This window comes from Manduca sexta, chromosome 20 (assembly GCF_014839805.1).
Source record: "Manduca sexta isolate Smith_Timp_Sample1 chromosome 20, JHU_Msex_v1.0, whole genome shotgun sequence".
Taxonomy (NCBI): Eukaryota; Metazoa; Arthropoda; class Insecta; order Lepidoptera; family Sphingidae; genus Manduca; species Manduca sexta.
The window spans coordinates 9105007-9131961 of NC_051134.1; the positions used below are offsets into that span (position 1 = coordinate 9105007).

Genomic DNA, 26955 nt, shown 5'->3' on the forward strand with positions numbered 1-26955 from the left:
GAATTGACTTATTTTGATGAGTTCATCTTGGTTTACCGAGGATTAAGATTGGAATCGTTTATTGAAAATGATCATTAATCTGTACCAGTCAAACCACAAGCGTGCACTCACCAGGGTCCTGGCTGCCGAAGGCGCCCGGCGTGGGGCCGTACGAGGTCCACTTGATGAACATCAACAGCACCATGTAGAAGAACAGCAGCGTCAGGAACAGAATCTGGGGGATGAACTCCACGTACACGCTGATGCGACGCTTGAAGTACCTGCACAACACCAGAACGAAGGTTTAGAAGAAATTATCACTGATTATAATAGAAAAAAAAAAATTGGATTAGTCAAGTCCAAAAAGATATCGGGATCAGCCTGTATATGTCGGGTTGCAACAGACTAATAACACTTTTACTTTCTTTGTTTTCGAGAGCGGTTTCCTTATACCAGGTATCACATTCATATTAATGAATGAATTCCTCCTAGCTAATCTCAACAAAGATCGACCAGGTACGGCAGCGATATTATAGTGTTGTTCTTGGCCTGGCATTTGGATCCAGGACCTCAGTGCAGCGAACTATCCATATTAGTAACGATATACTCACAGATGGTTCCAGAGCGAGAGACAGACGCCGAACAACATGTGGAACACGCCGATGATGATCGAGATCTTCATCTTGTACGCGTTCATGAAGATGATCTTGTTCGCTTCCGCGAGCTACAACAAAACGTTTATAATTTTATTACCACCCTCTTTTACCGTCTGGCTCTAGTGAGACCTTGGACTTTTGGACTTTCAAATCCATTTATTAATTTGTAGGCAGTCAGTAAGACACAATTAATTATCCCTTAGGAAAAACACTCAACAATGGGATAAATATTTTTATCTTTACGGAATAAGGAATACATCATTTCAAAATGAAAAGACCACGCTTTGTGCATCGTGTTATACAATGTTATTTGTTTTATGTCTTAATAACAGACTTTCAACAAAGAAGATACTCAAATCATATGTTCCTGTTGGTTTTTGTATTCCCATATTTCGTGTCTCGTTATCATCAGCTGCAGGATGTCCAAAAATTTCTAGATCGACCTATTGGAACAACAAACAACCAGCGACCTCCTACGACTATTTTACGACACACTTCGTGTCTGCAATACAATTTTAGTATCGTATTGCATTGTATTTGACGTTAACAAGCACTCTCACCTGCCACACGGGGTCAATGCCGAACGGATACGGATATTGCAGATAGTCGGGCGAGTCGGGGTTCAGTTGCAGCAATTTGTTCTCCGTGAGAGTGCTGGCGTTGTAGTTCTGACGCCAGGACGAACCGAAGATGTTCAAACTCTTGGAGAATATGTCGTTATAGATCAGCCCGGTGTACATCGAGAACAGACCCATCAGGAGAATGATGTACCGACCGCCGAAGAATATGTTCCAGATCTGGAAATTAATATCATTTTAATGAGGCTCATAAAAGCCTTTTATGGAAATGAGAGTACTCATTTATGAATATAATTATCAGAGTAGGTGTTGTTACTTTAAATGAATTCATATTACAATATAAAAATTTATTATCCAATTTCTAGGTTGCTTAGACTCAAACTGTTTTATTGAAAAAATATACAAATTTTAGACTAATACTATAAAAAAATGTGTGAAAATGCTCACTTCGCTGTCAATCTTCTTGGCCTGCAGCGGCTTCTCCTTGTAGCACATCCAGAACCCGAAGGCGGCCATGAGGGCGCCGTGCCCGAGGTCGCCGAACATCACCGCGAACAGGAACGGGAACGTTATGATCGTGTACGGCGCTACGAACAAATATACACTAGTATTTATAACAAGCGTTGCGGAATAAAACACAAGAGATTATTTTTGTCGCACGAGATGTTGAGAGCGATGGTTGCGGCCGGCGCACGCGCCCGGCGACTCCCGCACGACTCCCGCACGACTCCCGCATGACACCCGCACGACTCCCGCACGACACCCGCACGACTCCCGCACGACCCTTGCATGTCCCCGGCCTTCCCTGTCGCCGTAACGGGACGCATCCATCGCTATCGTGCATCTCTTTGTTTCATTTTAAGTAAGTACCTAATTTCATAATTTTATTAATAACATTTACTAAAAAGGCATCGCCTACAAAACCATTATAATTGGTTGTTGGTCTATCGATATTAAATTCCCTATGGAACCATACGAGTAACTACACTATATATTTTGGTTAAAATTTGACAGTATGCCTATTATACCTAGTCTTGCCATAAATATTGTAATAAAGAAAAAAGAAAATTGTTAACTGCAAATAACATTTATTACTTTTACAGTGTGTCAGTTTAATACATAAATATAAAACAATTAAAAATATAAAAAGCTTATTCGAAGTGGTCTCCATTGGCTGCAATACAGTCCTTTAAACGATGAGTTATCAATATCAATAGAAGGGAACTCTTTCATGGGAAAATTCTTCACTGCCAATCGTATAGATTATTTAGGGACTCCAAATTATCATGGCGTTTAGAGCAAGCTGTACTCTCTAAAACTGACCACAAATCATAATCCAGCGGATTAAGATCGGGACTAGACGACGGCCAGTCTTCAGCTCTGATGAAGTCCGAAACGTTCGATTCCAACCAAGACTGCGTGGACCGAGCTTTATGACCCGGCGCCGAGTCTTGCTGGAAGGACCATACTTGGTTATTGAACATGGTGATGTTAAGGGGCTTAACTACCTTCTCAAGAATGGTATCTTGATACACTTGTGCCGATGTTTTGATACCTTTTTCACAAAAATATGGCTCAGTCACTCCTTCATAGCTAACACCCCACCAAACCATCACTGAAGTCGGATAATGTCCACGTTGCACTCTGTCGACTAATTGGGAAGCTTCCTTAGAGCTTTGAGCATAAATACGGTCATTTTGTTTGTTAAAATGTTGCTCAATTGTAAAAATTTTCTCATCCGTAAACAAAATTTTTCTGTGACCTCCCTTTGCGTACCGCTTCAGTAGTTGTTTCGATTTTACCACCCTATTCTTCTTTAAATTATCAGTTAAGAAATGGCCAGTGCGTCTCTTATAGGCTGCAAGTCCTAAGTCATCTTTTAAAATACGCGACATGGTTCTAGGTGCTATCTTCATTTCCCGAGATAAAATCTTTTGCTTTCGGACAGGATTTCTTCGAATTCTTTCCCTTACTGCTTTGACCACCTTTTTCGTACGAACACTACGTGGACGGCCAGATCTTTTCTGTCACAAACAGAGGAGGTCTCATTGTACCTATTAATAGCCCGGTACACAAACATTTTACTAATACCAAGTGTATGGAGAGTTTTAAAAATTGCATTTGGCTCCATACCTACTTTGTGTAATGCTATCACAGCGATTCGGTTCTCTTTATCACCCCACACCATTTTAATATCGCAAAATATTTTACAATGTATTGGCGCCAAAATGAGAAAACACAATGAACAATCGTATAAAAATGACAGATTCGAAATTCAAATGTAATATTTTTTTATAATTAAGTGTAACAGTATTTATGGCCAGACTAAGTATTTGTAGCCATATTATTGAAAAGTTAAATCATCACAGCCAACGCTTTATTTCTTCTATTGCTAACATATTATTTTAGTAGTTTCGGCAACAGCAATAAGCATCTCACCTGGGTTAACCTCGCGATAGGTGGCGACACCGTACGCGTAGATTAGGTTTTGAAAGGCCTGCGTGAACTTGTTGTTGCGGTTGTATGTGGGCGGGTCTTCTAGCGTCTCCATGCGGTTCAGGATAGGGGGCACTGAGCTACCGCTGCGTTCCTGCAAGATACGTTACTATTATAGGCCAATTTATTAAAAGTAAATCGATTTATTGCCTTAAAATCGATTTCTTAAGACGTATTAACTATTTGAACTAATCTAAAAGAAAATTAATACAACATTGTTTTTAGAAAAAAATATCGATATTAATTAATTTAGTATCTCGAATCAATTGCATAAATCGATTTTCTTGGACATACAAAAGACGTAACTAAAATAAAACTCAATAAATCCAATTGGATTATGTAACTACATAGTAGAGGTTACAAACGTCTTTCTCCGAACGTGATCAATAGATTTAAAATTAAGTGGACTTCAATAAACTAAGTTATACATTAGAAATTACTTTCATGAACACAATCGATTAAACAATAGATTTTAGTAAATATAAAATAGATTTCACTAAATTATAACTAAAATTACCTAACCGATTAAACAAACAACTTTCCTACGAATCGATTACAAAATCGATATCAACACCATCAACCAACTCACCGTTCCCCTCCTAAGCGCCAGCTGTATAGTCTCCAGGTCCAGCGCTGGCACCCAGCACTCAGCGATGAGACACTTCTGCGTGACGTCCAGATTGAACAGGTTTAGCGTGTGGTAGATCGCCTTGATCTTGCGCACCTTCACGAACCAGTTCTTGATGTTCTTCGCTGCGGCCACCAGGACGCGGTGACGGTGGTCCTGGGTTTGGCCTAGGACCTGAAAGTGATAGGCTTAAATCTGATTTCTATCCAACAATATGTAACGTACAGTACAGATATAGTTCTTTTCTTTTTTTATAGCTGGTGACCCAACGCCCCCCCCTGAAAAATAAACTGAATATACACTAGCTAAGCTCATCAGTTGGTAAAAGAATTATTGGGTAAATAAAATAAATTTTGGTGAAGTAAAAACACTTGAAAAATTGGTTGAATGATGACTATAGTTTAAAACATCTTCTTGATGAAGAGTTTCTGTTTCGTTAAAGAATATCATAGCTATAATAATAAATGATTGTTGAAACGTAACGTCAAACGTAGTCCGGGTAACGAATCCAATACGATTCGGTATACAGTGATTTATAATTTAAAATTTTCTCATTAATGTAAATTGTAACGGACAAGGCGTGTAGCGTTTCCCATCTCGAGTAACCCATTCGTCTCATCAATATAATAATGACGAATGACCTCATTTTTTAAGTCGATTAAAATCCCTACGTAACAAGCGTGACCGAGTTAACATCTTATTGCGTTATTTGGTGATTCATTGTCCACAAGAACTTTTATCAACGCAATTAAAACCTATTATGTACAGTCAACTCCAAAAGTATCTGAACAAATTCAAAAGATATTGAAACCAATTGTTAAGATAATAAATAACTTATTTGTCTGTATAACATTGCATTAGTTCTATAACTGTTATGGTGTTTATGTATAAATAATAAAAAATCAATTCGGTTTTAATCTTTTGTTTCCGCATGAACAATAGTTTTTTCTTCACTAATATAAACTTCAAAGGGTTAACTTTGATTTAGATATCACAACAAAGTCTGTTTCAATTGATGTTGATGTGTAGAAGTATTTAAAGTTGCATTTTACCGTTATGCCAAATCTTTCATCTCTACATCCATTATAAATGCAATCAATTATAACTCATAAAGGAACATTAAAACTAAAACAACCTATATTATAAAGGCATTAAGATTACGCCCCACCACGGTCGTTTAGTGCGCAAGTCGTAAAGGCGTTAATAACCGTTTCAGCACATTTAACTACATAGTTAATGCGGTTACAATAGCATTAACAATGGGTCGCTAAGGCAGCCCCTTATTGTTAGGTAATAAATGTACAGTATGTCAACAGAAACCTTATTTACACAGAGTTTTTGAGTTGTCAATTCCTATCTATTAAATGTTTGTAGTGTTGATGGAATAATCTTGAGTAAAAGGAAAATAACTTATTCCTATCCTTTAAGCACAGTTCAATTTAGGCATTCAATCTTGATCTATTTGAGCATGTTTGAGTAAACGATAAACGTAGAATATAATATAGGAGAGCAAAATACGATAGTCAATATTCTAAATAAATGGTAAACCAAAGAGTAATTATACATTAATTGTGTTAAAACATTGTGAAACAGGCTCTTCACTAATAAAAACTGAGGCCCAAGAAAGTTGAACACATTATAATTGATATTTTAAACGTTTACTGACACTATCGATATATGTATGTCATTGTAATGTATAATGGACAGAATTCGAACAAAAGAATTAATAAAAGTATTTGCTATTTTAGCTTTTAACAAATAATTTCATGTATAGTCTGACGGAAGGTAACAAAGAATAAATACATAACAATAATTCATGCATTGTCGAAATTTGCATAATAGTAGTGGTAAATAATAGATAATACTTTTTTAAATAACAAGAATTGTAATCCAACATTCATATCTTTTGTATTAACACGTGACTAAATCACATGTTATGTATTCATCCATAACAAAAAGCATGTTGTTATAACACTTGTTCAAATGATTAGTATTTCTGAATCATTTTTGAAAATCCATCATTCACAATTTAACTAAGAAGTCAAATCATACACTAATGTATTTCATGATTTCTAAATTTAAATTTTGCACGTCCTATCAATTAGTATCAAAATATTTACTAAATCTTTGTTGTCCTACTCGCGAAATCTAATACAATTGAAATAAAATTATTTATTTAGTTCCAATTCCTTTATGACAGTCATTCCGTTTGCTATTGAACGAGCGACCTTCCCTTTTTGCACTGTCATTTATTGTAAAATATAAATCTAACATTCAAGGATATCCAATTAATCTAAAACCATAGCATGTTCCAGCAATAGTTAATGTTAACATACTGTCTATCATTATACTATGCACTCCTCAATGACATTTGATAATGTTTGTACAAGCTATATTAATGGAGATCAAGGTACGAGTAATGTACAATTACTAATGTGACCTACTGTTGCATTGTTATCTTAATTAAATCCCGCCATTATGCAATTATCTAGCTTCTATTTAAAGCGTTCAAGTTTTGCTTATAAACACTATCTGCAGACGGGTCTACGTCGTTCGTTTCTTAATATATTATAAATAAAATCAAATAAGAATGAGAAAGTTTGTCAAATTTTATGTTAAAAGTAAACGCACAAACAGCTGAATGGATATGAATGAAACTTGGTATGGCAATAGACCATGTCCTGGATTAATATGTACTTTTTACCTTGCTAATTTGCTCCCACAGGAACAAAGTGTCCCATAGGTCGGTACAGTGATTTAGGGACGTTTATGCGAGGAAAAGCTTCTCGCGCAGGCGGAGCCACGAGCAATACCTAGTCATCGAATAAAAAACTCGTCAAAAACCAGGTCTCACCGTGTTAAGATCCTCGATCCTGGTCATCACACCCATGGCCATCTCGCGTCTATCGGCGGGCGACTCCGGGCACGGGTACAGCGTCGCCCTGAACCCTTCGCATATCTTCTTCACGCGGGTCTTCAGCTGGTCTCCTTGGAAGAATATGATGAACACCGACTTGTACACTTGGTCCGACTGGAAACAATAATACAGGTTAATGAAACTCTTCAATGGCGGAGATAGAAGTCCTAATGTCAAGACAAATTATAAAGTGAAAACTCGTTATGCAATAGACCTAAGGTAAAAGTTAAAAGAACCAACTGGCAAAGAGCTTGGCTGTTAGAATCTCGTTAATGTTAGAAAGATCGAGCGAAATAAACAGAAACGATCTGGCTATGTCGCCGACGGTCAAGCCATTTTAACACTTTTTTTCTATGAACCATTCTAAGTAGTACTCTAGTTGATCACCAGTCCATTCGTGCTATCAATATTACTATCTTTATTATGGCTCTCTAAAGAAGGATGCTTAGGACTTTTCTCTCTATCAACCTGATGCTGCAGATTTAACTAGTTATTGTGAAGGAGAAAGAAAGCCTAATCCTATCGATAAGGCAGGCAACACGATTTATTTTTGTGGTGGATGCTCATGGGCGACCATCAGGTGGTTCCCTATATCGTTTGCCCCAACTGCTATAAAAAAAAGTCATGAAGCACTCACCGAAGAAGGATCTTCCAGCGGCGTGTCGATCTCAGCCTGTCGCAGGAACACGTTACCCCTGCACGCGCGCCACAACATACGCTCGAACGCCGGTATGCGCTCGCGCAAGATAACACCGGCCACGAAACTGCACACCACACGGGTATTAGCACAAAGGTATAGGTGTTCAGGAGATATTGAGAAAGGAAGTTGCAATGGTTGTTATTATTGTTTGCTTTGCTGTTGATCGATTTATAATATCGAAAATCAATTCAAACTTAACCTTACTGTATTTGGTATACGATTGAAAACAAAACCAACAGAGTTTGTAAGGAATAAAGAAATATAGGTAAAGTTGAGTATTAATAACTCTTGTAAGAAAAAAATCCATAGCAGATTATTTTACCTACTTCCTCCTCTATAAAAAACTTAATATACTCCATTGGACAAAGCAAAATAACCATTGCAACTTCCTTTGAACTATAATTTGCTACGGCATACATACCCATTATAACTTTTGTCTATTTTTTTAACATAGTCAATAGTCACACTAGGTATATATAGTTCCCGAGTATCTAATAAAAAAAATAAACAATGAAATATGACGAGAGCACTTAGAACGACTTAAAAAAAAGATTTTTTAAATGAAGATTTGTAAAACTTCTATTAGCCAGTTAACGTTTAAAAAAATAAAAATTTAAGTAAGTGTATTATGATGTAAGCACACTTTAGTTTATAATTTTGTTTTTTTTTTAATTGATAAATATATTGGTTTACGTATTAACCCAATTAATAGGAAAGCGCTCCCGTCCTTGGCTTAGCCAAATTTACATAGACACTTTAATAATTTAATTGCATTCTTTAACGCATAGTGTTAACTTAAGTTGTGGATTTCGCATTCTTTTAAAAATCTATCCAACAGACAGACGCTGATAAATCTACAAGAGTCTTGAGTCTTAGGAACTAGGCAAAGCTTTAGAGCCATAAAATTCTCTTTATAGTGTATTCCATGATCAATGTTTGCCTAACCAACGTTTACGGACCATGGCCATGCAAAAAATTCATGCCAAATAATTTTAAATCTTATTTTTATATATTTAATGTATATTATTTTGGATGTTTCGTTTTAAAAACTATTAAATTTTGGTACACATTCAAATAATTTTGAATAAAATAAAACAATTATAATTATCTGTTTGATGCTGTACCATTATGAATTGCATTGGTTCTTATTCAATGAAAAAATTTAGTCGATTTATGAAAAAAAAAACACTGGTTGGACAAATCTAACTCGTATATCTCGAACGTAGGGCGAAGTTAGCTCCACAGAAGTCAGCATTCTGCCAATTCTATTATATGTCTATGTAAATTAGCTTATTATGGTATTTGTATGAAAGAAAATTATTTCCAATATTTACAATAGAATTTCATGTAAATTTTAAAGAAAGCCAAAAATTAATTTGTGCTACTCTAAAAAAATGTAGCACGTAAGCAGTTTTATACCTGTGTCTACGTCATGAGATGAATCTTGAAACTATAGAATGTTATTGTAGACTAAATAATCCTTACTAACATGCAATTATCATTACTGTTAGGAAGGTAATGATCAATTTATATCATTCCCTTTTTATATCTACTGTTTTTATATTGGCATAAGATTTTTTTGACCTGCATTCATCTTTCTAATATGGTCTATAACAAGGTTCATAGGTGTATTAAAACCAATTGCTAAGATTAATATTTAAGTTTGTCTTTATAACATCGCATTAGTACTATAACTGTTATGGTGTTTTTAAATTATAAATAAATATCAAAAGAGATAAGAGGGTGGCAATTTCCTAAACACTCCACATACGCCACGCAACACCCGTATGCACAATAAATGGCCTAAAAATCAAAACCGATAAGATTGTAAATCTCTGCTGTCATTATTCTCCATCGCACCGAAATACGATAACAGACGTACAGACGTAATTTGTCTGATAAACGATAGCGTTTCGTAATATTAAATATCACCTAAACGGGACATTCCATGACGACTGCTCAAATCTAGAGCCACGTTGGCATACAAGGACATTAATGACATCGAGACAATTACATAAGTCTAATACCGTATAATTTGCACAAATTCCAATCCTGGGCTACCGAGAAATATGTTTTCTAATCCCCTAAGGAAAAAAGGTAATGATGTTTGGGTTAAAATATTACTGGGTACTTAAAAGGATGAATGCATTTTATTTTTTACTTTTTAGAGGGTTTTTGTGTCAGGAGTTATCGCATTTTTAATTAACACTATTCATCATAATAACACTATTCTCATTTTATAAACACTTTACCTAGAACTCTAAAGTTACGTAGTTCTCTCCATCCTAATACATACTTAGGTACACACCAGATATAATGCAGATCTGCTTGAGATATGACTAAGCGTATTAAATGCTATTTACAATGTGTTCATGTTTATCCCGCATGCAATGTGCCCTAGATTTCACTACGTTCTTGACACTTAATTGCAACTTTGACATTAGAAAAAATAAACAATAACTTGTAATTTTATTTAACGGGCATTGCAATAAGTACGCTCAAGAAAATTAACAATAATGGATAGTTAATATTGATTCCTTCCTAGCCGAATTTCGGCCACCGCGACCAATGTCAACGGAAATTAGCCGGGTACGCAATAAATATTATAGGGCAAAGTCTGTGCGCAATACACAGGTGCACTCTGTTCCTTCACTCTCACAGTCCTGTTCGACGGCGATCCGACATGACCGGATAGAGATCAGGTGCAGGACCAACGGCTTTACGTGCATTCCAAGGCACGGGGGTATCACACCGAAAATTTCCTGGACCCGAGAGTTGCGACTGAGTAAATTTAAAGATGGAAAAACCAAAGCCACAATTGTATTTTGAGTTACTATGACTAATATAATGTGAGTTGAAAGATGTTTGTGTTTGTGCGAAACTTGCTGAACAGGTTTGGATTTTTAGCACATTAATATGCCAACTACCTGATATAAAGGCTATTTCTCTCGGGAGATTCCACATTGGTAGTTTTATTCTGAGGAGGAATAGTCACGCGTCCAGTATCGCGTGTAAAACCTCACTAAATCGGGCCAACATATTTTCCTTTCTAGTCCCAGTTTTGTCAAGTCTAGATATAATAATTTATAAGTACTTAAAGTTACGTCCAACTGTGTTAATAACAGCGCATCATGTGATTGGTGAATCATTACCCTCATGTACTTTTAATGACAAAGGAAAATTTTAGAACAATAAGTTCTTACTACAAACTATGCCTCCACTCTTTGTAGTAAAACCATGTATTTTCCTACATACTAAAACTAGATGTCTTAAAAGAAAATCTTATAAATATATAGTATTTTTAAGCCTTTTTGGAATATCATTTTATGTGTTACACCCATGTATTATCGGGCTGTAAGAAATCAATAAGAAAAACAGACTTTATTTCGTGCCCAGTAAAGAAGCTCTCAAACGTCTGTCGACAACCGCTTGGTAGTTGACGGACAATAAATAGGTAAATTATTATAAATCAAAGACATAAAACACTAACTGAATATTTTGAAGGATTCTTGCATTCGCTTTGACCTATCTTCAGCCATAAACCAGCCTCAAGTATTTTCTGACCAAATTAATTAGGATTAAAAATTAACACACAAACCGGGGTTAGGTCTATCTGTCACCAAATTTCATTCAAATGTATGTAGCGGTTTCCCCGTTTACTTTTAACATGTTTACAAGCTTTCGCACTTATTACAATATAAATAAGAACCAAAATATCTTTCAAGGGGTAAACACGCTCTTCGAAACATGTAAACTGTATCTATTGCTGAGTGCCTACATAGATGTGAGCCGCAAAACTGTTCAACATACCGAAGTCCGGTGAAGTCCCTCTAAATAAGTATGTAGTTATTATAAATTGCACGTATCATGCAGATATATAACATGGACATAATTTTAAATGTAAACAGGGTTTTAATTCTTATATCTACGCAATTAAAGCTGTAAAGTTTATGAGTTTGTTAATCTCTAGAAATACTAAGTAGATCTTACATTATTTTACTAATATGAAACTGCATCGCTTAAAGGTAACATACATAATATAACTATTTAATTATAATTCAATAAGCTTTATACACAAATAGATTTATTCAGACGGAGTAGGAAAATCTACAAACAAAACTAAAAATACAAACGGCACAAATTTCATCAAAATAAGGTCGAAATTTGATAATTCGCGTAATATGCGTAGTTTTCCGTCAGATATTCGCTGATGTAGGATCAATTGTGCGCCCGCGACGCAGGTACAGACGAGTTTGACGTCAGCGCAATGCAATTTTCATTTGCATATGTGGACGATTGCGTTGTTATATCAATATAATGTAATTGTTGGGGACCATCCTTTAGATACACAATATTGAGTATTGCAAATAGTGCTGCTTATATTGATTTCTATCTCAGATTACTCGGCGTTAAGAAATATCGAGACTCTTCGAGACCGTAGTAAGAAATGCCCCTTCTTAGTTGGATGTATCAAATTCGCATGAAATGAAACAGTTTTATTGTAGTTTTTGGCAAGCGAAAAGACTAAACACCGAATTATTGCTTACATGCACTCCACAATTGGAAACACATCAAATGGATAAACACTATCCTATTAGTTTAAGAATGTAAGCAAAGCAGTCGTTTCGGGTGTTATTCCTAATTCTTTTCGAAAGCGACAACTCTTTTGTAAAACAAATTATAACATACTATATTATAAGTACGTAACAAATTCTGGTGCCCCGGCGCTTCAACTAGGTTTACATCGAAGGCCTAAAACTTTTCAACACCAGGCTACGTAACAAATTCTGGTGCCACGGCGCTTCCACTAGGTTTACATCGAAGGCCTAAAACTTTTCAACACCAGACTACGTAACGAATTCTGGTGCCACGGCGCTTTCACTAGGTTTACATCGAAGGCCTAAAACTTTTCAACACCAGGCTACGCAACAAATTCTGGTGCCACGGCGCTTCCACTAGGTTTACATCGAAGGCCTAAAACTTTTCAAAACCAGGCTACGTAACGAATTCTGGTGCCACGGCGTTTCAACTAGGTTTACATCGAAGGCCTAAAACTTTTCAACACCAGGCATATGTACCGAACAAGGCAACATAGAAGCTGGTTTCGGTGAGCTGCTTTTTTATATGGTAACGGTAATAAGACCCTACTGCACCTAGTGTTAAGTCCAATAGAATGTCGACTAAGGAGAGATTCTGGATTCAACGAATGTATCGCTTATCATACGAATAATACTGGTGATAATCGAGTGCCACTACACTTCCCGTTGATAAACATTTGAACTTTACTGACTTGTCATAACGTTTAAAATCACGTTGATAAGTTTGCATAGAAACATGCCAATTAGTCAGACAAGGTTGCCGAAGACAGAATACCTCAAACCGACAAGTATCCGTCAATCAAAGAGCCTCATTCGTCGCATTGTTTTGGAAAAACATCCTGGCCTTGTGCGCTATACGTGTCTTTCGCAAAAATACATGAAGAAATTGACGTCAATGCAATGTGAATTGTAAAACAAGGTGCTACGGTAGAATTTCAATTGTGTATCCATTCTGTTAAACAACTGACTGGAAGTGTGGGTAGACAATTATACTTTTTTGTATAAACGTTACGGATGGAAATTTTACTTGTATGTGACACGTTATGGCGGAATTCTTGTAAAACTACATAATTACATGTGCAGAACAGGAAATATATAACTACGTAGCAAATATGAGCCACCTGCTCAATTGCAGACATCTAAATTAATGAAATCTGCAGCCAATTTTACACTCCAGGCAACCAAGGCATTCCGGTATAGCAAATTCTCGGAGCTGAATTATTCTGTAGCAGTGGCCAAGCTTCCATACTACCCGATACCTACCAGCTATCCCTTTAGGTTTCATCATGTTTTTCTTAGTTTGTTTTCTAGTAAATTGTCCGCGATGTTAGCAAAGGCAATTTTTTTTCTCTGGTTAGCATTTGCAAAATATTCCCGTTCGCTACGGTTTTGTAGACTGCATTGATTCAACAAATTTAAAAACTGGCTTTGTTGATACCAAATTTACTCAGTGATAAAAAAGATTTGGTTCTAAGCCATGTGGTTCTTTACAAATTACAGTTTTATACTTTACAAAAACATAAACACGCCTAATTTTTATTTGATGCTAGTTCCTTGGGTACAATATGCGAAACGACAGAACCTATTTTGACAGGATTTTAATTTTCAAGAAGATAGCGTTGCTGAGAGTGATCTATGTGACACATTTCCCGAAAAATAAACATACCATCAAAATATACTCGTACTTATAAGGGACTTCCTATTTCCTAGTGTTAGTGGAATCAGTCATCCGTACACGTCAAGTATTGTGTCAAGATACTGAACTCTCGGAAAACTACACCTTACGCTTTCAAACCATTTTTTTTGTTGTAGAGCAACAAAGTATGTACCTAATATTAAGTGAAATGAGCCCTAAGAAAATATCAACAGACAAGATATAAAATCTTCCCCAGACAGTCGGGATAGTTATCGACTTTTGTGGAGAGTTTCCCACAATTGAATCTGCCCTACATCTCAAGTATCTCACCACGCAAACCTACGCTCACCCCTCCTCCATACAGACGTGAACAGACGTGAGACGTCAGCTGGCGCCTCCGTGCCGTCTACTTGGCATGCTACCAACAAAGTCGTGCGGCGCACGTGAACGCAAACGTTATGCCGTCTGGACAGTGGAATGTTGGAATGACGCTATCATGGACGAAAAAAACACGCCAGACTTCCAGAGATAGTGCTTTTGATAGTAACGTTGACGCGGGACAGTTTCTGCCTAGACTGAATTGGAATTAAGTTGATTTTCGTATCCAACGCTTAGTCCTTAAGGTAGTCATAATTAATGGAGTTCTTGTTTGAAGTTATATCCGTTTATAGATACCAAAATAATAATTTGCTTTCATAACATAGGCTGTGTACTTTATAATTAAGGATAGTTTGTCAGTTGTGTGGTTTTTAAAGCATATAAAATCTCTAATAATCCAGTTTCTTAAGTCACGTAGCCACAATTCCTTTATCCTTCACGAACTGTGACCTACCAATGGATCTAAGGGTATTCATCTAAACTAAGCATTTCAGCAATATCGGAATGTCAATGACTAATGAGAATCTTCGTATTTCTTACTCCAAAGTCAAATAAATAAAAACATTGCAACATTCCGCGCAAGGCCGAAACGTCGTAAAAGTTTTTCGCGTGTGACCAATTACATTTGTTCGTGGAATTTCCCGCAAAAAAGAATCGCGTAGTATAATGTAATATACTCCAGTCCGTTGTAAGGTCTTTGAATAAACCAGACAAAGACAACCTACATGTTCTAGGTGAGTAGATTATTCCATATTTATAATATACAATTCGTGCCCCATATACATATACACATATGCATTATTTATTAGTACAACTAAACCTCTTATCGGTGTTTATTTTAAACCAAAATCTTGTATGACGTATATACAATTCCTAAAACTTTATAAAACACATTAAAAAATAACTTACCTGAAAACCGGAATCAAAAAATAAATAAGAATATTGTATCTCAGTAAAAAAAATATATAGTTGTTTTTAGAGGTCACAAACAAGATATAATAACCATAAAAACAGGTACATACTTGTTCTTAGCTACATAGCTAAGATATATGTAATACAGAAACCATCAATCATAACCAGTTTCAGATTCATCTCTTAGACACAGTAAAAACATTGAAAAATAAATCTTCATTAAATGATTCGCCGTGGATGAAAATTCTTAAGCTTTAAACGAGCAACTTAAATAATAAAGTATTAACCATTTGTATTCGATTTAAAATAAAGAATCAATCGGTCAATCGAATACAAAACGTTAAAAAAAACTCGAGTTATTCATTCAATAATTCTTGCATACCGTTATGACTGTTCTAATGCGACAAATATTACACAAGCAATTATTTTTAATAAGTGTACGGGCTTATCAAATTTTATTACCAACGTAGCAATAATCTCTACAATCTTATATTCTTGTATAATAAAGTTCTTGACACTAACTCACAAGTCACAACGCATTGACTTAGCCAGCGGCTCGAGGAACATTACAGCTTTACATTTTGCACACGAGGTACCAACAAAACATAGTCGAGCACTAAGTAGGGACGTGTCTGATAAAACAGTAAATGATAATTCTGCTTTGTTTATTTTACACCATATAAATTGTCAGTAAAGAGAAATAAACCCCATGGAAGTTTACAAATATTAGATAATATTTCTTTGAATACTCATCGTACTTGTTGGTTAAGTGGTCGTAACATTATTGTTTAATAATAGATAACTGTAAATAAACATGGTTTACAGAGATGACTATACGCGACAAATAATCTATTATGATAAATTTTCTTAACGATGAAAATATAGATAAAATACAATATACATTTAGCACCGATGTGTTGCTCATTTTACTATGTCAATAAAAAAACAAAAAAATCTATAAAACATTTTCTTATACCTCTTGGATACTCCAACCGTACAATATCCTATTTTTTTAATTCTTTTTTTATTTAGGGACCTTTGTCCAAAGGTGAAATGTCCTGTCCCATAGTATCCTCACCCATATAATGCCGACATAGTAATATTAACAGGGAAAAATTCCGACTGTCTCACTGATGCACAAAAATTTAGACAACGCGCTAGCTTCTTCTGTAATGTGTTCTAAATTAAAATATATCATTTGTAAGCGTCAAAAAACTTTATTCTGATTGGTCCATTTTCGCCATAGATTAAAGAAAGCGATGGGGATCGTTTATCACAACTGGCGAATACAAGCAACGACTTGTTACCAGCAGTGCTGCACTATAACGTTTTATTACACGATACCCGTGCGTAATTTGACTTACATTCAATCGTTACCGCGTTTGTTATGGACCAGTCAAGGTTCTTAATAAAAAACACAATCAAATAGGTGTGTCCTTAGTTACCTATTGTACAGACAGACGTACAAAAGACTATTAGGCAGCCACCTAGTTTAAACACCTACAATTTATTACCACTATATTCATGACGAGGCCATCGTCGAGAATGAGGGATACCAACCACGTTAAAATTTGTGATAACGCGGATTCGTTTTACCATTTTGTTAACGTGACTACGTTTTTCAGCCTGGCAAGGGTCGGCTTATGCAAACACACTGGACTTTTGGGTGAACTCTTTAGGGGCTTGGAACCCTTGAAAATTAAGCGACCATGCTGAGGGCTAGCCACTAACGGGCTACGAACCTCAGCTCAGAACGGCCACTGGGAGAGGATGAGACATCAACGATTAGTAATAAGCGTACTAGACAATCTATCCATAACTGTATTCCTCGGGACACGAGAACTATTCGATTTCAACTATAGAATTGTAAAAATGTTTGTAAATTTTAGGTGCCCTGATAAAGCCCTTGTCATATACTGGTCAGTTTGTAAAGAATGCATGGAAAAAACACTCATTGAACCAACCAATGAATATCACAACCAAACGAAAGTTGGCAACTTACATCATAAATCAAATGATAAAAATACATTCTCGAGTTATCAAAACAGTGATCATGAAACAATCACGTCAAGGGCAGTGTCAAGCGTTAACACTTAAAAACTGATAACATTTGATTACATATTACAAATGTAATTAAACGAATGTGACGTAACAGCTATTGAGGTTAACGTGCAGGAATGAGGGCGTAGGCAGTGCGCGTGCGCGAACACTGATGTATGAAACGTCTTGACAGCCCTATTACGTAGACATACGTAGGAAATATATAAATAAACTCCACAGACAGTGGTGGGAGGGTATTTTGTATCCGGCTGGCTGTCGTACATTAGATAATCACCATAGTGACATTTTTGGCTACCGTTCCGGGGTAAACCGGTGTACAAATTATAACCAGAGTCTAATGGAATTGTGGTGACCGCCGAGGGACGCAATATTTTATCGAAAGACTTCATAATCTTCAACCTGGAAGTAGAACAACAAAGTTTTCCAAGGCCTAAGAGAATGGCCTTAACAAATTTTGGGTAGATTTCCAAATCAATGTATTTTCATAATAATCGTCGATCTTTGTTTATTTCGATATTCACAAAATATCGAAATAAACAAAGATCCCACCGACTCATCGGAATAACCTACATTAGCCCAAAATTTTATTTGTATTTATATTTCTAGTTATCATTACTGAAAATAGTGGCAATGACGTCACAATGGCAAAGATATAAAAAGAACACGTGACGAAGTAACATAGTAGTTTTCCTAGCGGGAAACGAATGGGTATTCCCCAGCGATAAAAAAACTGAAACTAAAATAATCAAAATAGACTTCTTTTTCTTGATTGATCATGAACCTCTTCTGCTCATGAAGTAACGGCCTTTCGTTCTTTAATCTGGCTAAATGTGGATTGGTAGTCTTCGAAATTCTTCTGTAGTCTTTACAGATATGTAGGTCTGCGATTTATTCCTATATTTTTACGATTATACCATTAAATAATGATATAAAACAGCTGGCGAAGGGAAATTTTCCAGAAAAGCAATCTGATACAACATATAGGTACTAATAATATACATAAATAAATGTAAATCGTTCAAAGATAGGTTTTGATACAAATTAGAAAAGGGAAGCCGGCAGGAATCGGATCATATGTACCCTTCGTCACTGAATAATATTACTGACTGTTACTTCGAAATGTGTGGGGGATCGAACTAAAGATTTCGGCAAAAGTTCTTATGAAGTCAAATGATGCGTGTTTTAGTTGTCCAAAAATACTTTATCAATACGGAAAATTTTCGTGTTAAAATATGATAAGTTTATTTTAGTTTCTTTGTTTGAACCAGATTTCTTGTATTGTTATAATTTCGTCATCGCTCCTAGAGTGAAATGAAATAATATGAAATTGTCCGAATGAATCAACTATTTTTGTTTGTTGTACAAATAGACCAGCGCGACTGTGATTCTGTTCTAAAAGAAAACCAATGTGAAGTAATAATGTTGCTACTGTTTTGTGCAATCAGTGAAAGTTGGCTAGATCCTAAAAAGCCCCGTCGTAAACCTTATTTCTTTGCTTGCAAACTTGCACCAAAGCAATAATTAGAACATAGTTGCGAAGAACCGAAAAGAATGCATATGTTCATTGGTCAATATTGACTTAGGTACTCAGATGTCTGAGATTACCTTACTCCTTCACTATACTAACAAATATTTTTATTATGGTTCGAAAAATAAATTCTATACAAATTCTACAGCTAACAAATAAAAATTAAAGGTCGTTCGAAAGACATTACGCATAGTGATAAAAACAACACATTCATATTCAGGTGAATAAACTGAATGGAATATACGTCACTATAGCAATAGTATACTATTTTAAAAAAATTAACAATTCTTTCTCAGAAGCTTACCTTCGCGAACCTTTGTTATTAAGGTTAAGATTAGTTTAATGACTGGGTCTATATTACATTCTTTGTCATGAAGAATTACCATTTCATGATTTTTCTAGATCTAAAATATTAATCGCCGAGACGCCTTTAGTAGTGAGTCGACCTAGTCCCGAAAGATTAATATGGCGCATTATTCCTAGCTTTAACACCCGAGGCCAAAAGACTTTGCGCATGTGCGTTTACAGTCTCCAGAGGAATCGATTGATATCTCGACATTTCAACTGCTCCCTGGCAAATGAGCTACTGAATCAATTAATAGCAGGCATCTCTAACGATAAACATGTAAATAATGGGAGCAGTAGAGGGCCGTTGCCAACCTATGAACTACCAATAAATCGCGATGTAACCTTCACTGATATATGTTCTATACACCTTCAAACTTGATGATGATATAGACAAGTACATCTAAGATACACTATGCTCCAGACCAGTGGCGAAAAGTGAAATATTTCGAAGGGGAACCCGATAGAACGTATAGGTACTAATATGCATAAATGCTGTCTGAAAATCGTTCTAAAGATAATAAGATTCTACATATAGGGAAGTCGACAGGAATCGGGTTATATGGACCTTCGCCACTGCTGCCATTCACAGTAACATATAAGAGACCGATAGACCTGCGGCAATAGTTTCGCAATCACCACGGCTCTAGGCAGGCAAATACTTGCGAATCATGACCTACACATGTCATACTATCTGCATCCATGAACTTGATCATCAAGTTATTTTTCAAACGGCCGACAATTTGTCAGTCACGAGTCGCAAAATGGGGTCGACGTTCGGGTAACGGCACTGTAATATTAGAATGCTCCGCATCGATTCAATGCGTTCAATTGATTTACTGCGTTCGGTTAAGAAAATTGGGCGGTTGGACGGTATGTACTGGGGAATTATAGATGGTATTCAGTGACAAATACTGTTAAAGACAGCAGCTATGTCAGCGAATTCAATAATTAGTACTGCATCATACATGATACTGCAGTCATCGAACTAAGATTTTAAATATCAAGTCATAATACATTGTAATTCCAATGGGTTCTATGGCCTTTAAATATGGTATAATCCGAGATTCCCATATTGATATAGACACCTTCCCATATTGATATAGATTACTAATTTTCACCACTGCAAAGTGCTCCTTTATCGCAAACAGAATTGTTATCATTTTCAAAGAAATACCTATTTACGTTCATTTGTATAATTCGTGGTAAATATTTCTGTGTAAATCCATTAACGGAGGGATTTCACAGCAGAGAAGCGTTTTTTTTCTAACGTCACTAATCGTGTATCTGTCTCTTTCTTGGGCCTGCGTAACGTCTGGTGAGGTCACGTAGTACGTGCGTCTCTTTCTGTTAAGTATTTAATCTAGTTACCCTTTTTACCACCTTTTACACATTAACAACTAATTTATTTTGGAATGGATTCTGTTATTTTTTTATATGCTAGATATTTATTGGCATATAATATTCATTTTTGATAAGTACTCTATTTTGTATTTAAGCGAATAATCCGTGAGAAATAAGGTTTCATTTTCGACACCAATATTTTATTTTACCCCAGACGTCTGAACATTAAAATAATCTAGATAGAAAATCCGGTTTGAATCCACGCATAGAGCAGCGACTGCATAGGTCGTAATATTTATATACATATTGTATATTATATTGCCATGAGTCATTCGAGGGGAGCGATAAGTAACTCATTTAGCACCCACAGCGCAAGTCATGTGACCAGACCACATAATGCATTTTAGTATAAGACGTTTGCGTACATCGGGAAATACCATTAATCACTTCCACGCTTCGGTAACGTTAACCCAAAATAATAAGTTAAGTAAATTAAGTTTCGAAGTAAATTTAAACATAACTTCATGTATTCAAAAGCGTGATTTGCACAATCTCGCACTATAGAGGCGAGAATTTTTTAGAATTTCTCGCTATCTCGATCTCAGCTAGCCAAAAAATAGTGTTGATTTGATTTAAAGAGTAATCAATATTTTAAAATATGAGAATTATTCATTGCAATACCCTGAACATTAAATTACTCGCCTTGGCAAAATAGGGCACAGGAGTCGTTGTAAAAGCAATTTGAAAACAATAAAATCCAATCTTAATTTATGGAAACATAAAATCTACCGTTTTGGGTACTGAAGTATATCTAGAATGGTTTTCGCCTTGGCTCCCGCTTTGGTTGGCAACAAACAGATCTTCAAGGTCTGATTTCGATTCAATTTGGTGGAACATTATTTAATCTATGACTTCGTCGACAATTTTTGGACATGATGGAACAATTTGGACCATTGCCATTTGAGGGAATTTCTATGCCTTGCCATAGTTATTCGAGTACAGTAGTAACATTTTCGAAGATTATATGAAGTTTACTAAACCACATTAGACCAATGGGTTAAACGAAAGATATAATCATTTTCATTAGTATGAACCAGTTGTCCAGCAATTTGTAATACAAGATTGACAATATGTTATAGTTTCAATATCTTTCCAAAACGGACGGAGAATAGATATGGCGCAATATACTCCAAATAACAACGCGATAACATTTCGATTGCGCACACTTCATACTGGATTTACGCAAAAATCAACGCGGATTTTGCAGTAAATGTTTACAGAAGTGGCATAATCTTTACAGTTCCAACATATTTATTGCAATTTAGACCTTATATCCGCGTAGTACTGCTTTATTCAATGAACGGTAATCCGGCTCGAAGGATCCATAGCATAAGTGACAAAACCTTGACTACCCTCTTTCTGAGATTTCGACGCCATTCAAACAAATCCCGAACTAATCTCGTGTAGTGACTGCTCGAGAAATGTCTGCTTCTTATCAGACGTTGAGACCGATAGCGATTACATTACCTCAGTACATATCGCATCGTAGTATCATCGAGTTTATTATTTTGAATGACTTTGTATATTTTGACACTAGTCAAACATGTTTCCTATCTATAATTCGAGACAAAGAACAACTACGATTTAAAGATTATTATGGAGTGTTATGTTTGCAGTTTGTCTAGTACGTTGTTAGTACGAATATTGAAGTACACAATTTCAGAGAATTCATAGATATGTTTCGTGATTACATAATACCAGCATTGTGACAAAATTATTATTCATAGAAATATTATCTCCACCCTTGTATTTTCTTATCTTAGCTTTTTATGATTATTGAAAAAGCATACAAAGCGTTCCTTATTCAAGGAAACCAAATCTTCACATGAATTTTAATATTCTTCTGTATATCCAAGGCAAATGTCCCAATTTAAAATATACTTACAGAATATACGTACATCAGAATGTACCTAATTGGTCGCACGGTACTCAAATAGGCATTGTAAAACACAATACAGTCGAAGGCGAAACAAATTTATCACCTCCATATACAAACGAGTCAAGGTTGAAACGAAAATTCGACTGTCCGTACACATCTAATTGATAAGTCGCTCGAAACACTCAATTGAATGAATAACTATAGTATACAGCTCAGGCGCCGATAGATTCGTCAGTTTCAATCAGTCGATAGTGAAAGAATACGTGAAATACTAACAAATCCATCGGCAGCCAAAATTAATATCTAAAACACTCGTACCAAGACGCTGTTAGGATCTAGCCGTAAGAACATCGCTCCCGCAAGACCTTTCCGTTAATGACGCTATAGTACCCGGTAACCCGTTGTACGGCAAAGCAACCGTGGTTGCTCCATTCGCTGATGGTTAACGAATATGTACAAAATGAATGTGTCCGGCTAATTCAACCGTAAAAACGGAAAAAGCTTGAGAGTACGTTCAATTCCAGCATTTACAATATCGCACCTAAGTCCATTATCTATTCTTGAAGTCCAAGTAACCTTGACGTATTCTGTATGTTTAAAACATGATTGAAGTGAAATGTTAGTAAGCAAGTGAAGGGTGTTTAGTTACTTTACAATAGTGAAGATCGGAAGATATTCGATAGAACATAACCATGTTTCCCAAACACATACACAACACACATACCACGATACCACCAACATACCAACTAATATAATCTAAATTTACATAAAATTACAATGTATACTACTAACCAAGGCAGGAATTCCAAGGATTCTTGCTTATCCCGTAAACTAGGGAAATCAAGCACAAATATTTAGCAAAAAACGTTAACACTACATGTCTGTATTTAATTTGAATTGTATCATCTGGTGCTTCATTAATTCACTTATTTACATTAAACATGTTTGGAGAATAAGTTCATGCATTCTTTACAGGGGACATTGGTATCGTACCATTTCAGTGGTATTTGCTTCTTCAATGTAATAACGCTACGCGTGTGAGTATTATCACTTTAATCACCGAGTAGCGAGAAATATATTGCAGGCCTTGATGTCCACATAGCCAGTAACCGAAGGTCTAGGACTTCAAAGCGTTTTATCTGTTGACTCTGCCTATATTTGCTTTAAGACGCGTTCTTCGTCATCAAATAATAAAAGTGTCAGGCTTATGTGAACACCTTGATCGATCGTCTCGTCTCTGACTGGATGCATGTTAGCATCGTTCGCCAATCATCGCGCGTCACTGAGTACGCTTCAGTGTTAATACACTTGACATATTATCTAAAGCTTGATGTTCTTATTGAGCAGTAATTTGGTTGTGACAACACAAGACGATCAATCAGCTCTGTTTATCTGCTTGACAACTGGACCGATTCTGAAATGCATCCTTTGATGTAGGCGAACACATTCCACCATCCGTTCAATTGCTTCAAATTGTTAGGGGGTTTGAGACTTGAGTTGGGGTGGTGGGGGGGAGAGTACGGATAAGTGAGTGTCAGTCTAGTGCCGTGTGTACACACGCATACGTACCCTAGTTGAACGTGGCCCATATGCCTGTTCGGGTCGTCGGATATAAGCGCCCGCGTCATCGACTCAGTGGTATTCGCCCCACCCTCGTGCTACATTGAGGACAAACATAAACATGTAGACAAACATTGCCCAGTGGACGACACAATGGACGCACGTGAAAATAACACGTCGCCGATATGCCTGTTGTAGTAAAAAACGTAGCGCCAGTCACTGGAAAAAGAAAAAATCCTCTACGCGCCGTGGTCACCTAGCTACATTGTCTATAAAGCTTTGCATTGTTAGTTCAGTACTACGTCGTAGATGTGTTCAGATTACAGTGTCGTGTCGAATAAATAAACTAAACATACTATATAGAAACATAGTAACATCTCGTGTTCTAAGCTACTTAACATAAACATATATAAAAAAAACATAATGGCATGCATAAAAATGACATACAGAAGCATGACGGTATGAGAACGTAAAAACAACAATAAATGTAAGTTGTAACCACCGTGGACACGGCGAGGCTGAACCGCGCGTGGACTTCAAAAATAAATCATGTCGAGTACTTTGTTAGTTCAAAAAGAAAATAAAAACTCACTCAGGCAGCAATTGGTTAGCACGTGGGGGGCTCTATTAAAGTACGGAGATTAGATTTGGTGTTGACAGAGGCGGAACGTGGTTGGCAGGTTGCGCCACTAAGCTAACATTCCATCACACAGAAGTCAAGAGGTGTTATTAGATGATATACTATAAACCGGCCGACTCCAATGCTTGCCTGAGTGGTGAACGGTAGACTCCCATATCAGCGTCACAGTATAAGCGCTGCAAAAATAATAACGCTCTAGGACGTGCTTTGACTCCCATCGGGACGGAAATCAAAACGCATCAAGCGAGCGGTCGATAAAATCTGAGCATACCCCAGCTTGAGCGCTTGCCCGCCCGCCATCAGCCCCTCCTCCCCCAGTAGGGTGACTTGTTCCTCCTCCCTCGACGGGTCCGCCATCTTGTGCAAACACGCGCCAACATGGCGCCAAGGTCAAGGACGCGTCAAAATCAATGTCACATTTGATCCGACCGTGTAATCTCAATGATAGCCGATTCCAAGACGCTTTGATTAATCTTGAAAATTATTTCAACTCCAAAATGTACGTTGTCGGCGGACAGTTACAAATGGGCCAAATCGATCAATTGACGATAGTCGCTCGTCGGCAAAATGTGACATTGTTTTTGACGTCATCACTTCCAAACAAAACTCCAGAACATAGTTACATCACTCTCGTCGATAATACTGAATCAGTTCATAAACAAAGAAGACCCACGACCATCGTTGAAAGGGAAAATGTTAACATTTCAATAAGAAATGAAGTGTCGGAACACATATTAGTGGGTTGTCGGGGTTATTGTGCTCTCTACTTATATGTAGTATTCATATAAAAAGAAATTAATATAAAAATAAAAAAAAATATGAGACACTGCTTGATAACGAGGATAAATTAATAAAATAAATAATATTTATACGATGATTTAGGTAAAACAACGATTATAATATCGATCGTGGAGCTAGGTTTTTTCTACAACAGCAACATTGACCTCGGCTGTATTGTTTCGTGGCTTTGCCGTTCACTCGGCTATTTCAAGCACATCCCTTTCATTTACAATTGGATTTTCTGTCAAGAGAATTACGTTTGAAGATCATCATCAAACATATTATGACAAAATTTACTAATCCGTCGCTCGCAATTAAGCGCAAACACATCGCCGTGATGTATCTTGCAGTATCTTATCCATTATAAATCTTATTGTATATGATACTGCCGTTTTAACGGTGGATTATGTTTGCGTATGATTAGCACAATAGTGGGGGATCACGCGACATCGAGGGGACTGACTCACCTCGTCAAAGAACACTTGCGTCTTCCTCAGAATGTGTTTGAGCTCGGTAAGCTCGAGGTAGTTCCTCTTGAGGGCTTCCGCGTTCTGGTTCACTTCGCGCAGCTCATTCTCCAGCTTTTCGAATGTTGCCTACGATATAATATATGTATTTATTAATTTTAAGCCCTCATAGTAGCATCCACACTATTTTGAATTTGGGGATTATGTAAACATTCTGATTCATAAGGATTTCTCGCACGACAGAGACTACAATGAGACATTAAATTCTCGTTTTCATCTATATGATGCAATACTAAATTTCATATTATGTTTGAAAGTTTAATCAAGCTCTAGCTGTGACCAAGTAAATGCAAGAATTATCACCCGACAGCCGTGATTTCGCAAATAAGAGTATACTATTATTCATTGTTTGTTTTTCGTGCGAGAATCTTTTCAAGTGTATGTAAGGCATGAAAATATTACTAATTGGTGTCATACATAACATTCAGATCCATTATCAAGTAGACGATAACGATGCTGTGTAACTTCTATTCCTAATTTAGTGTATCAATTTACATACAATAACTATAGTCGACAAGCGCGGCGCTAAAATATTATATTGCTATATTAACACAAATAAGTTTTACTCTAATTGCAAGTCATGCTTGACTAAAATTATGAATGGAAGCAACCAGATTAACTCGAACAACTCTTCATACATCCAAAGGCACTTACAAATATATAACAGTAAGTAAAGGACTAAAGCTAAAAAGTTTATACCACAATGCTTTAACTACTGGAATTGTGAGACGATCAGGCAGCTGACCCAAACAC

At 36.4% G+C, this 26955-nt stretch overlaps 1 protein-coding gene across 4 annotated transcripts in view; it reads right to left on the reverse strand.

Annotated features, from left to right (window-relative positions):
- LOC115453177 (V-type proton ATPase 116 kDa subunit a1) overlaps nt 1–26955 on the reverse strand; it is a 36059-nt gene that overhangs the window by 4225 nt on the left and 4879 nt on the right. The window contains exons 3-13 of one of the 4 annotated variants that reach the window (XM_030181846.2): nt 26143–26271; nt 24265–24353; nt 23488–23526; nt 7892–8018; nt 7192–7368; nt 4299–4511; nt 3653–3803; nt 1661–1800; nt 1196–1432; nt 591–703; nt 112–260 (exon numbers count right to left, since the gene is read on the reverse strand). In XM_030181846.2, the coding sequence (XP_030037706.1) occupies nt 112–260; nt 591–703; nt 1196–1432; nt 1661–1800; nt 3653–3803; nt 4299–4511; nt 7192–7368; nt 7892–8018; nt 23488–23526; nt 24265–24353; nt 26143–26271 (1564 nt within the window). Of the gene's footprint in view, nt 1–111; nt 261–590; nt 704–1195; nt 1433–1660; nt 1801–3652; nt 3804–4298; nt 4512–7191; nt 7369–7891; nt 8019–23487; nt 23527–24264; nt 24354–25024; nt 25072–25166; nt 25253–26142; nt 26272–26955 lie in introns of all 4 variants that reach the window. The other 3 variants (XM_030181847.2, XM_030181849.2, XM_030181848.2) reach the window with 3 other exon arrangements.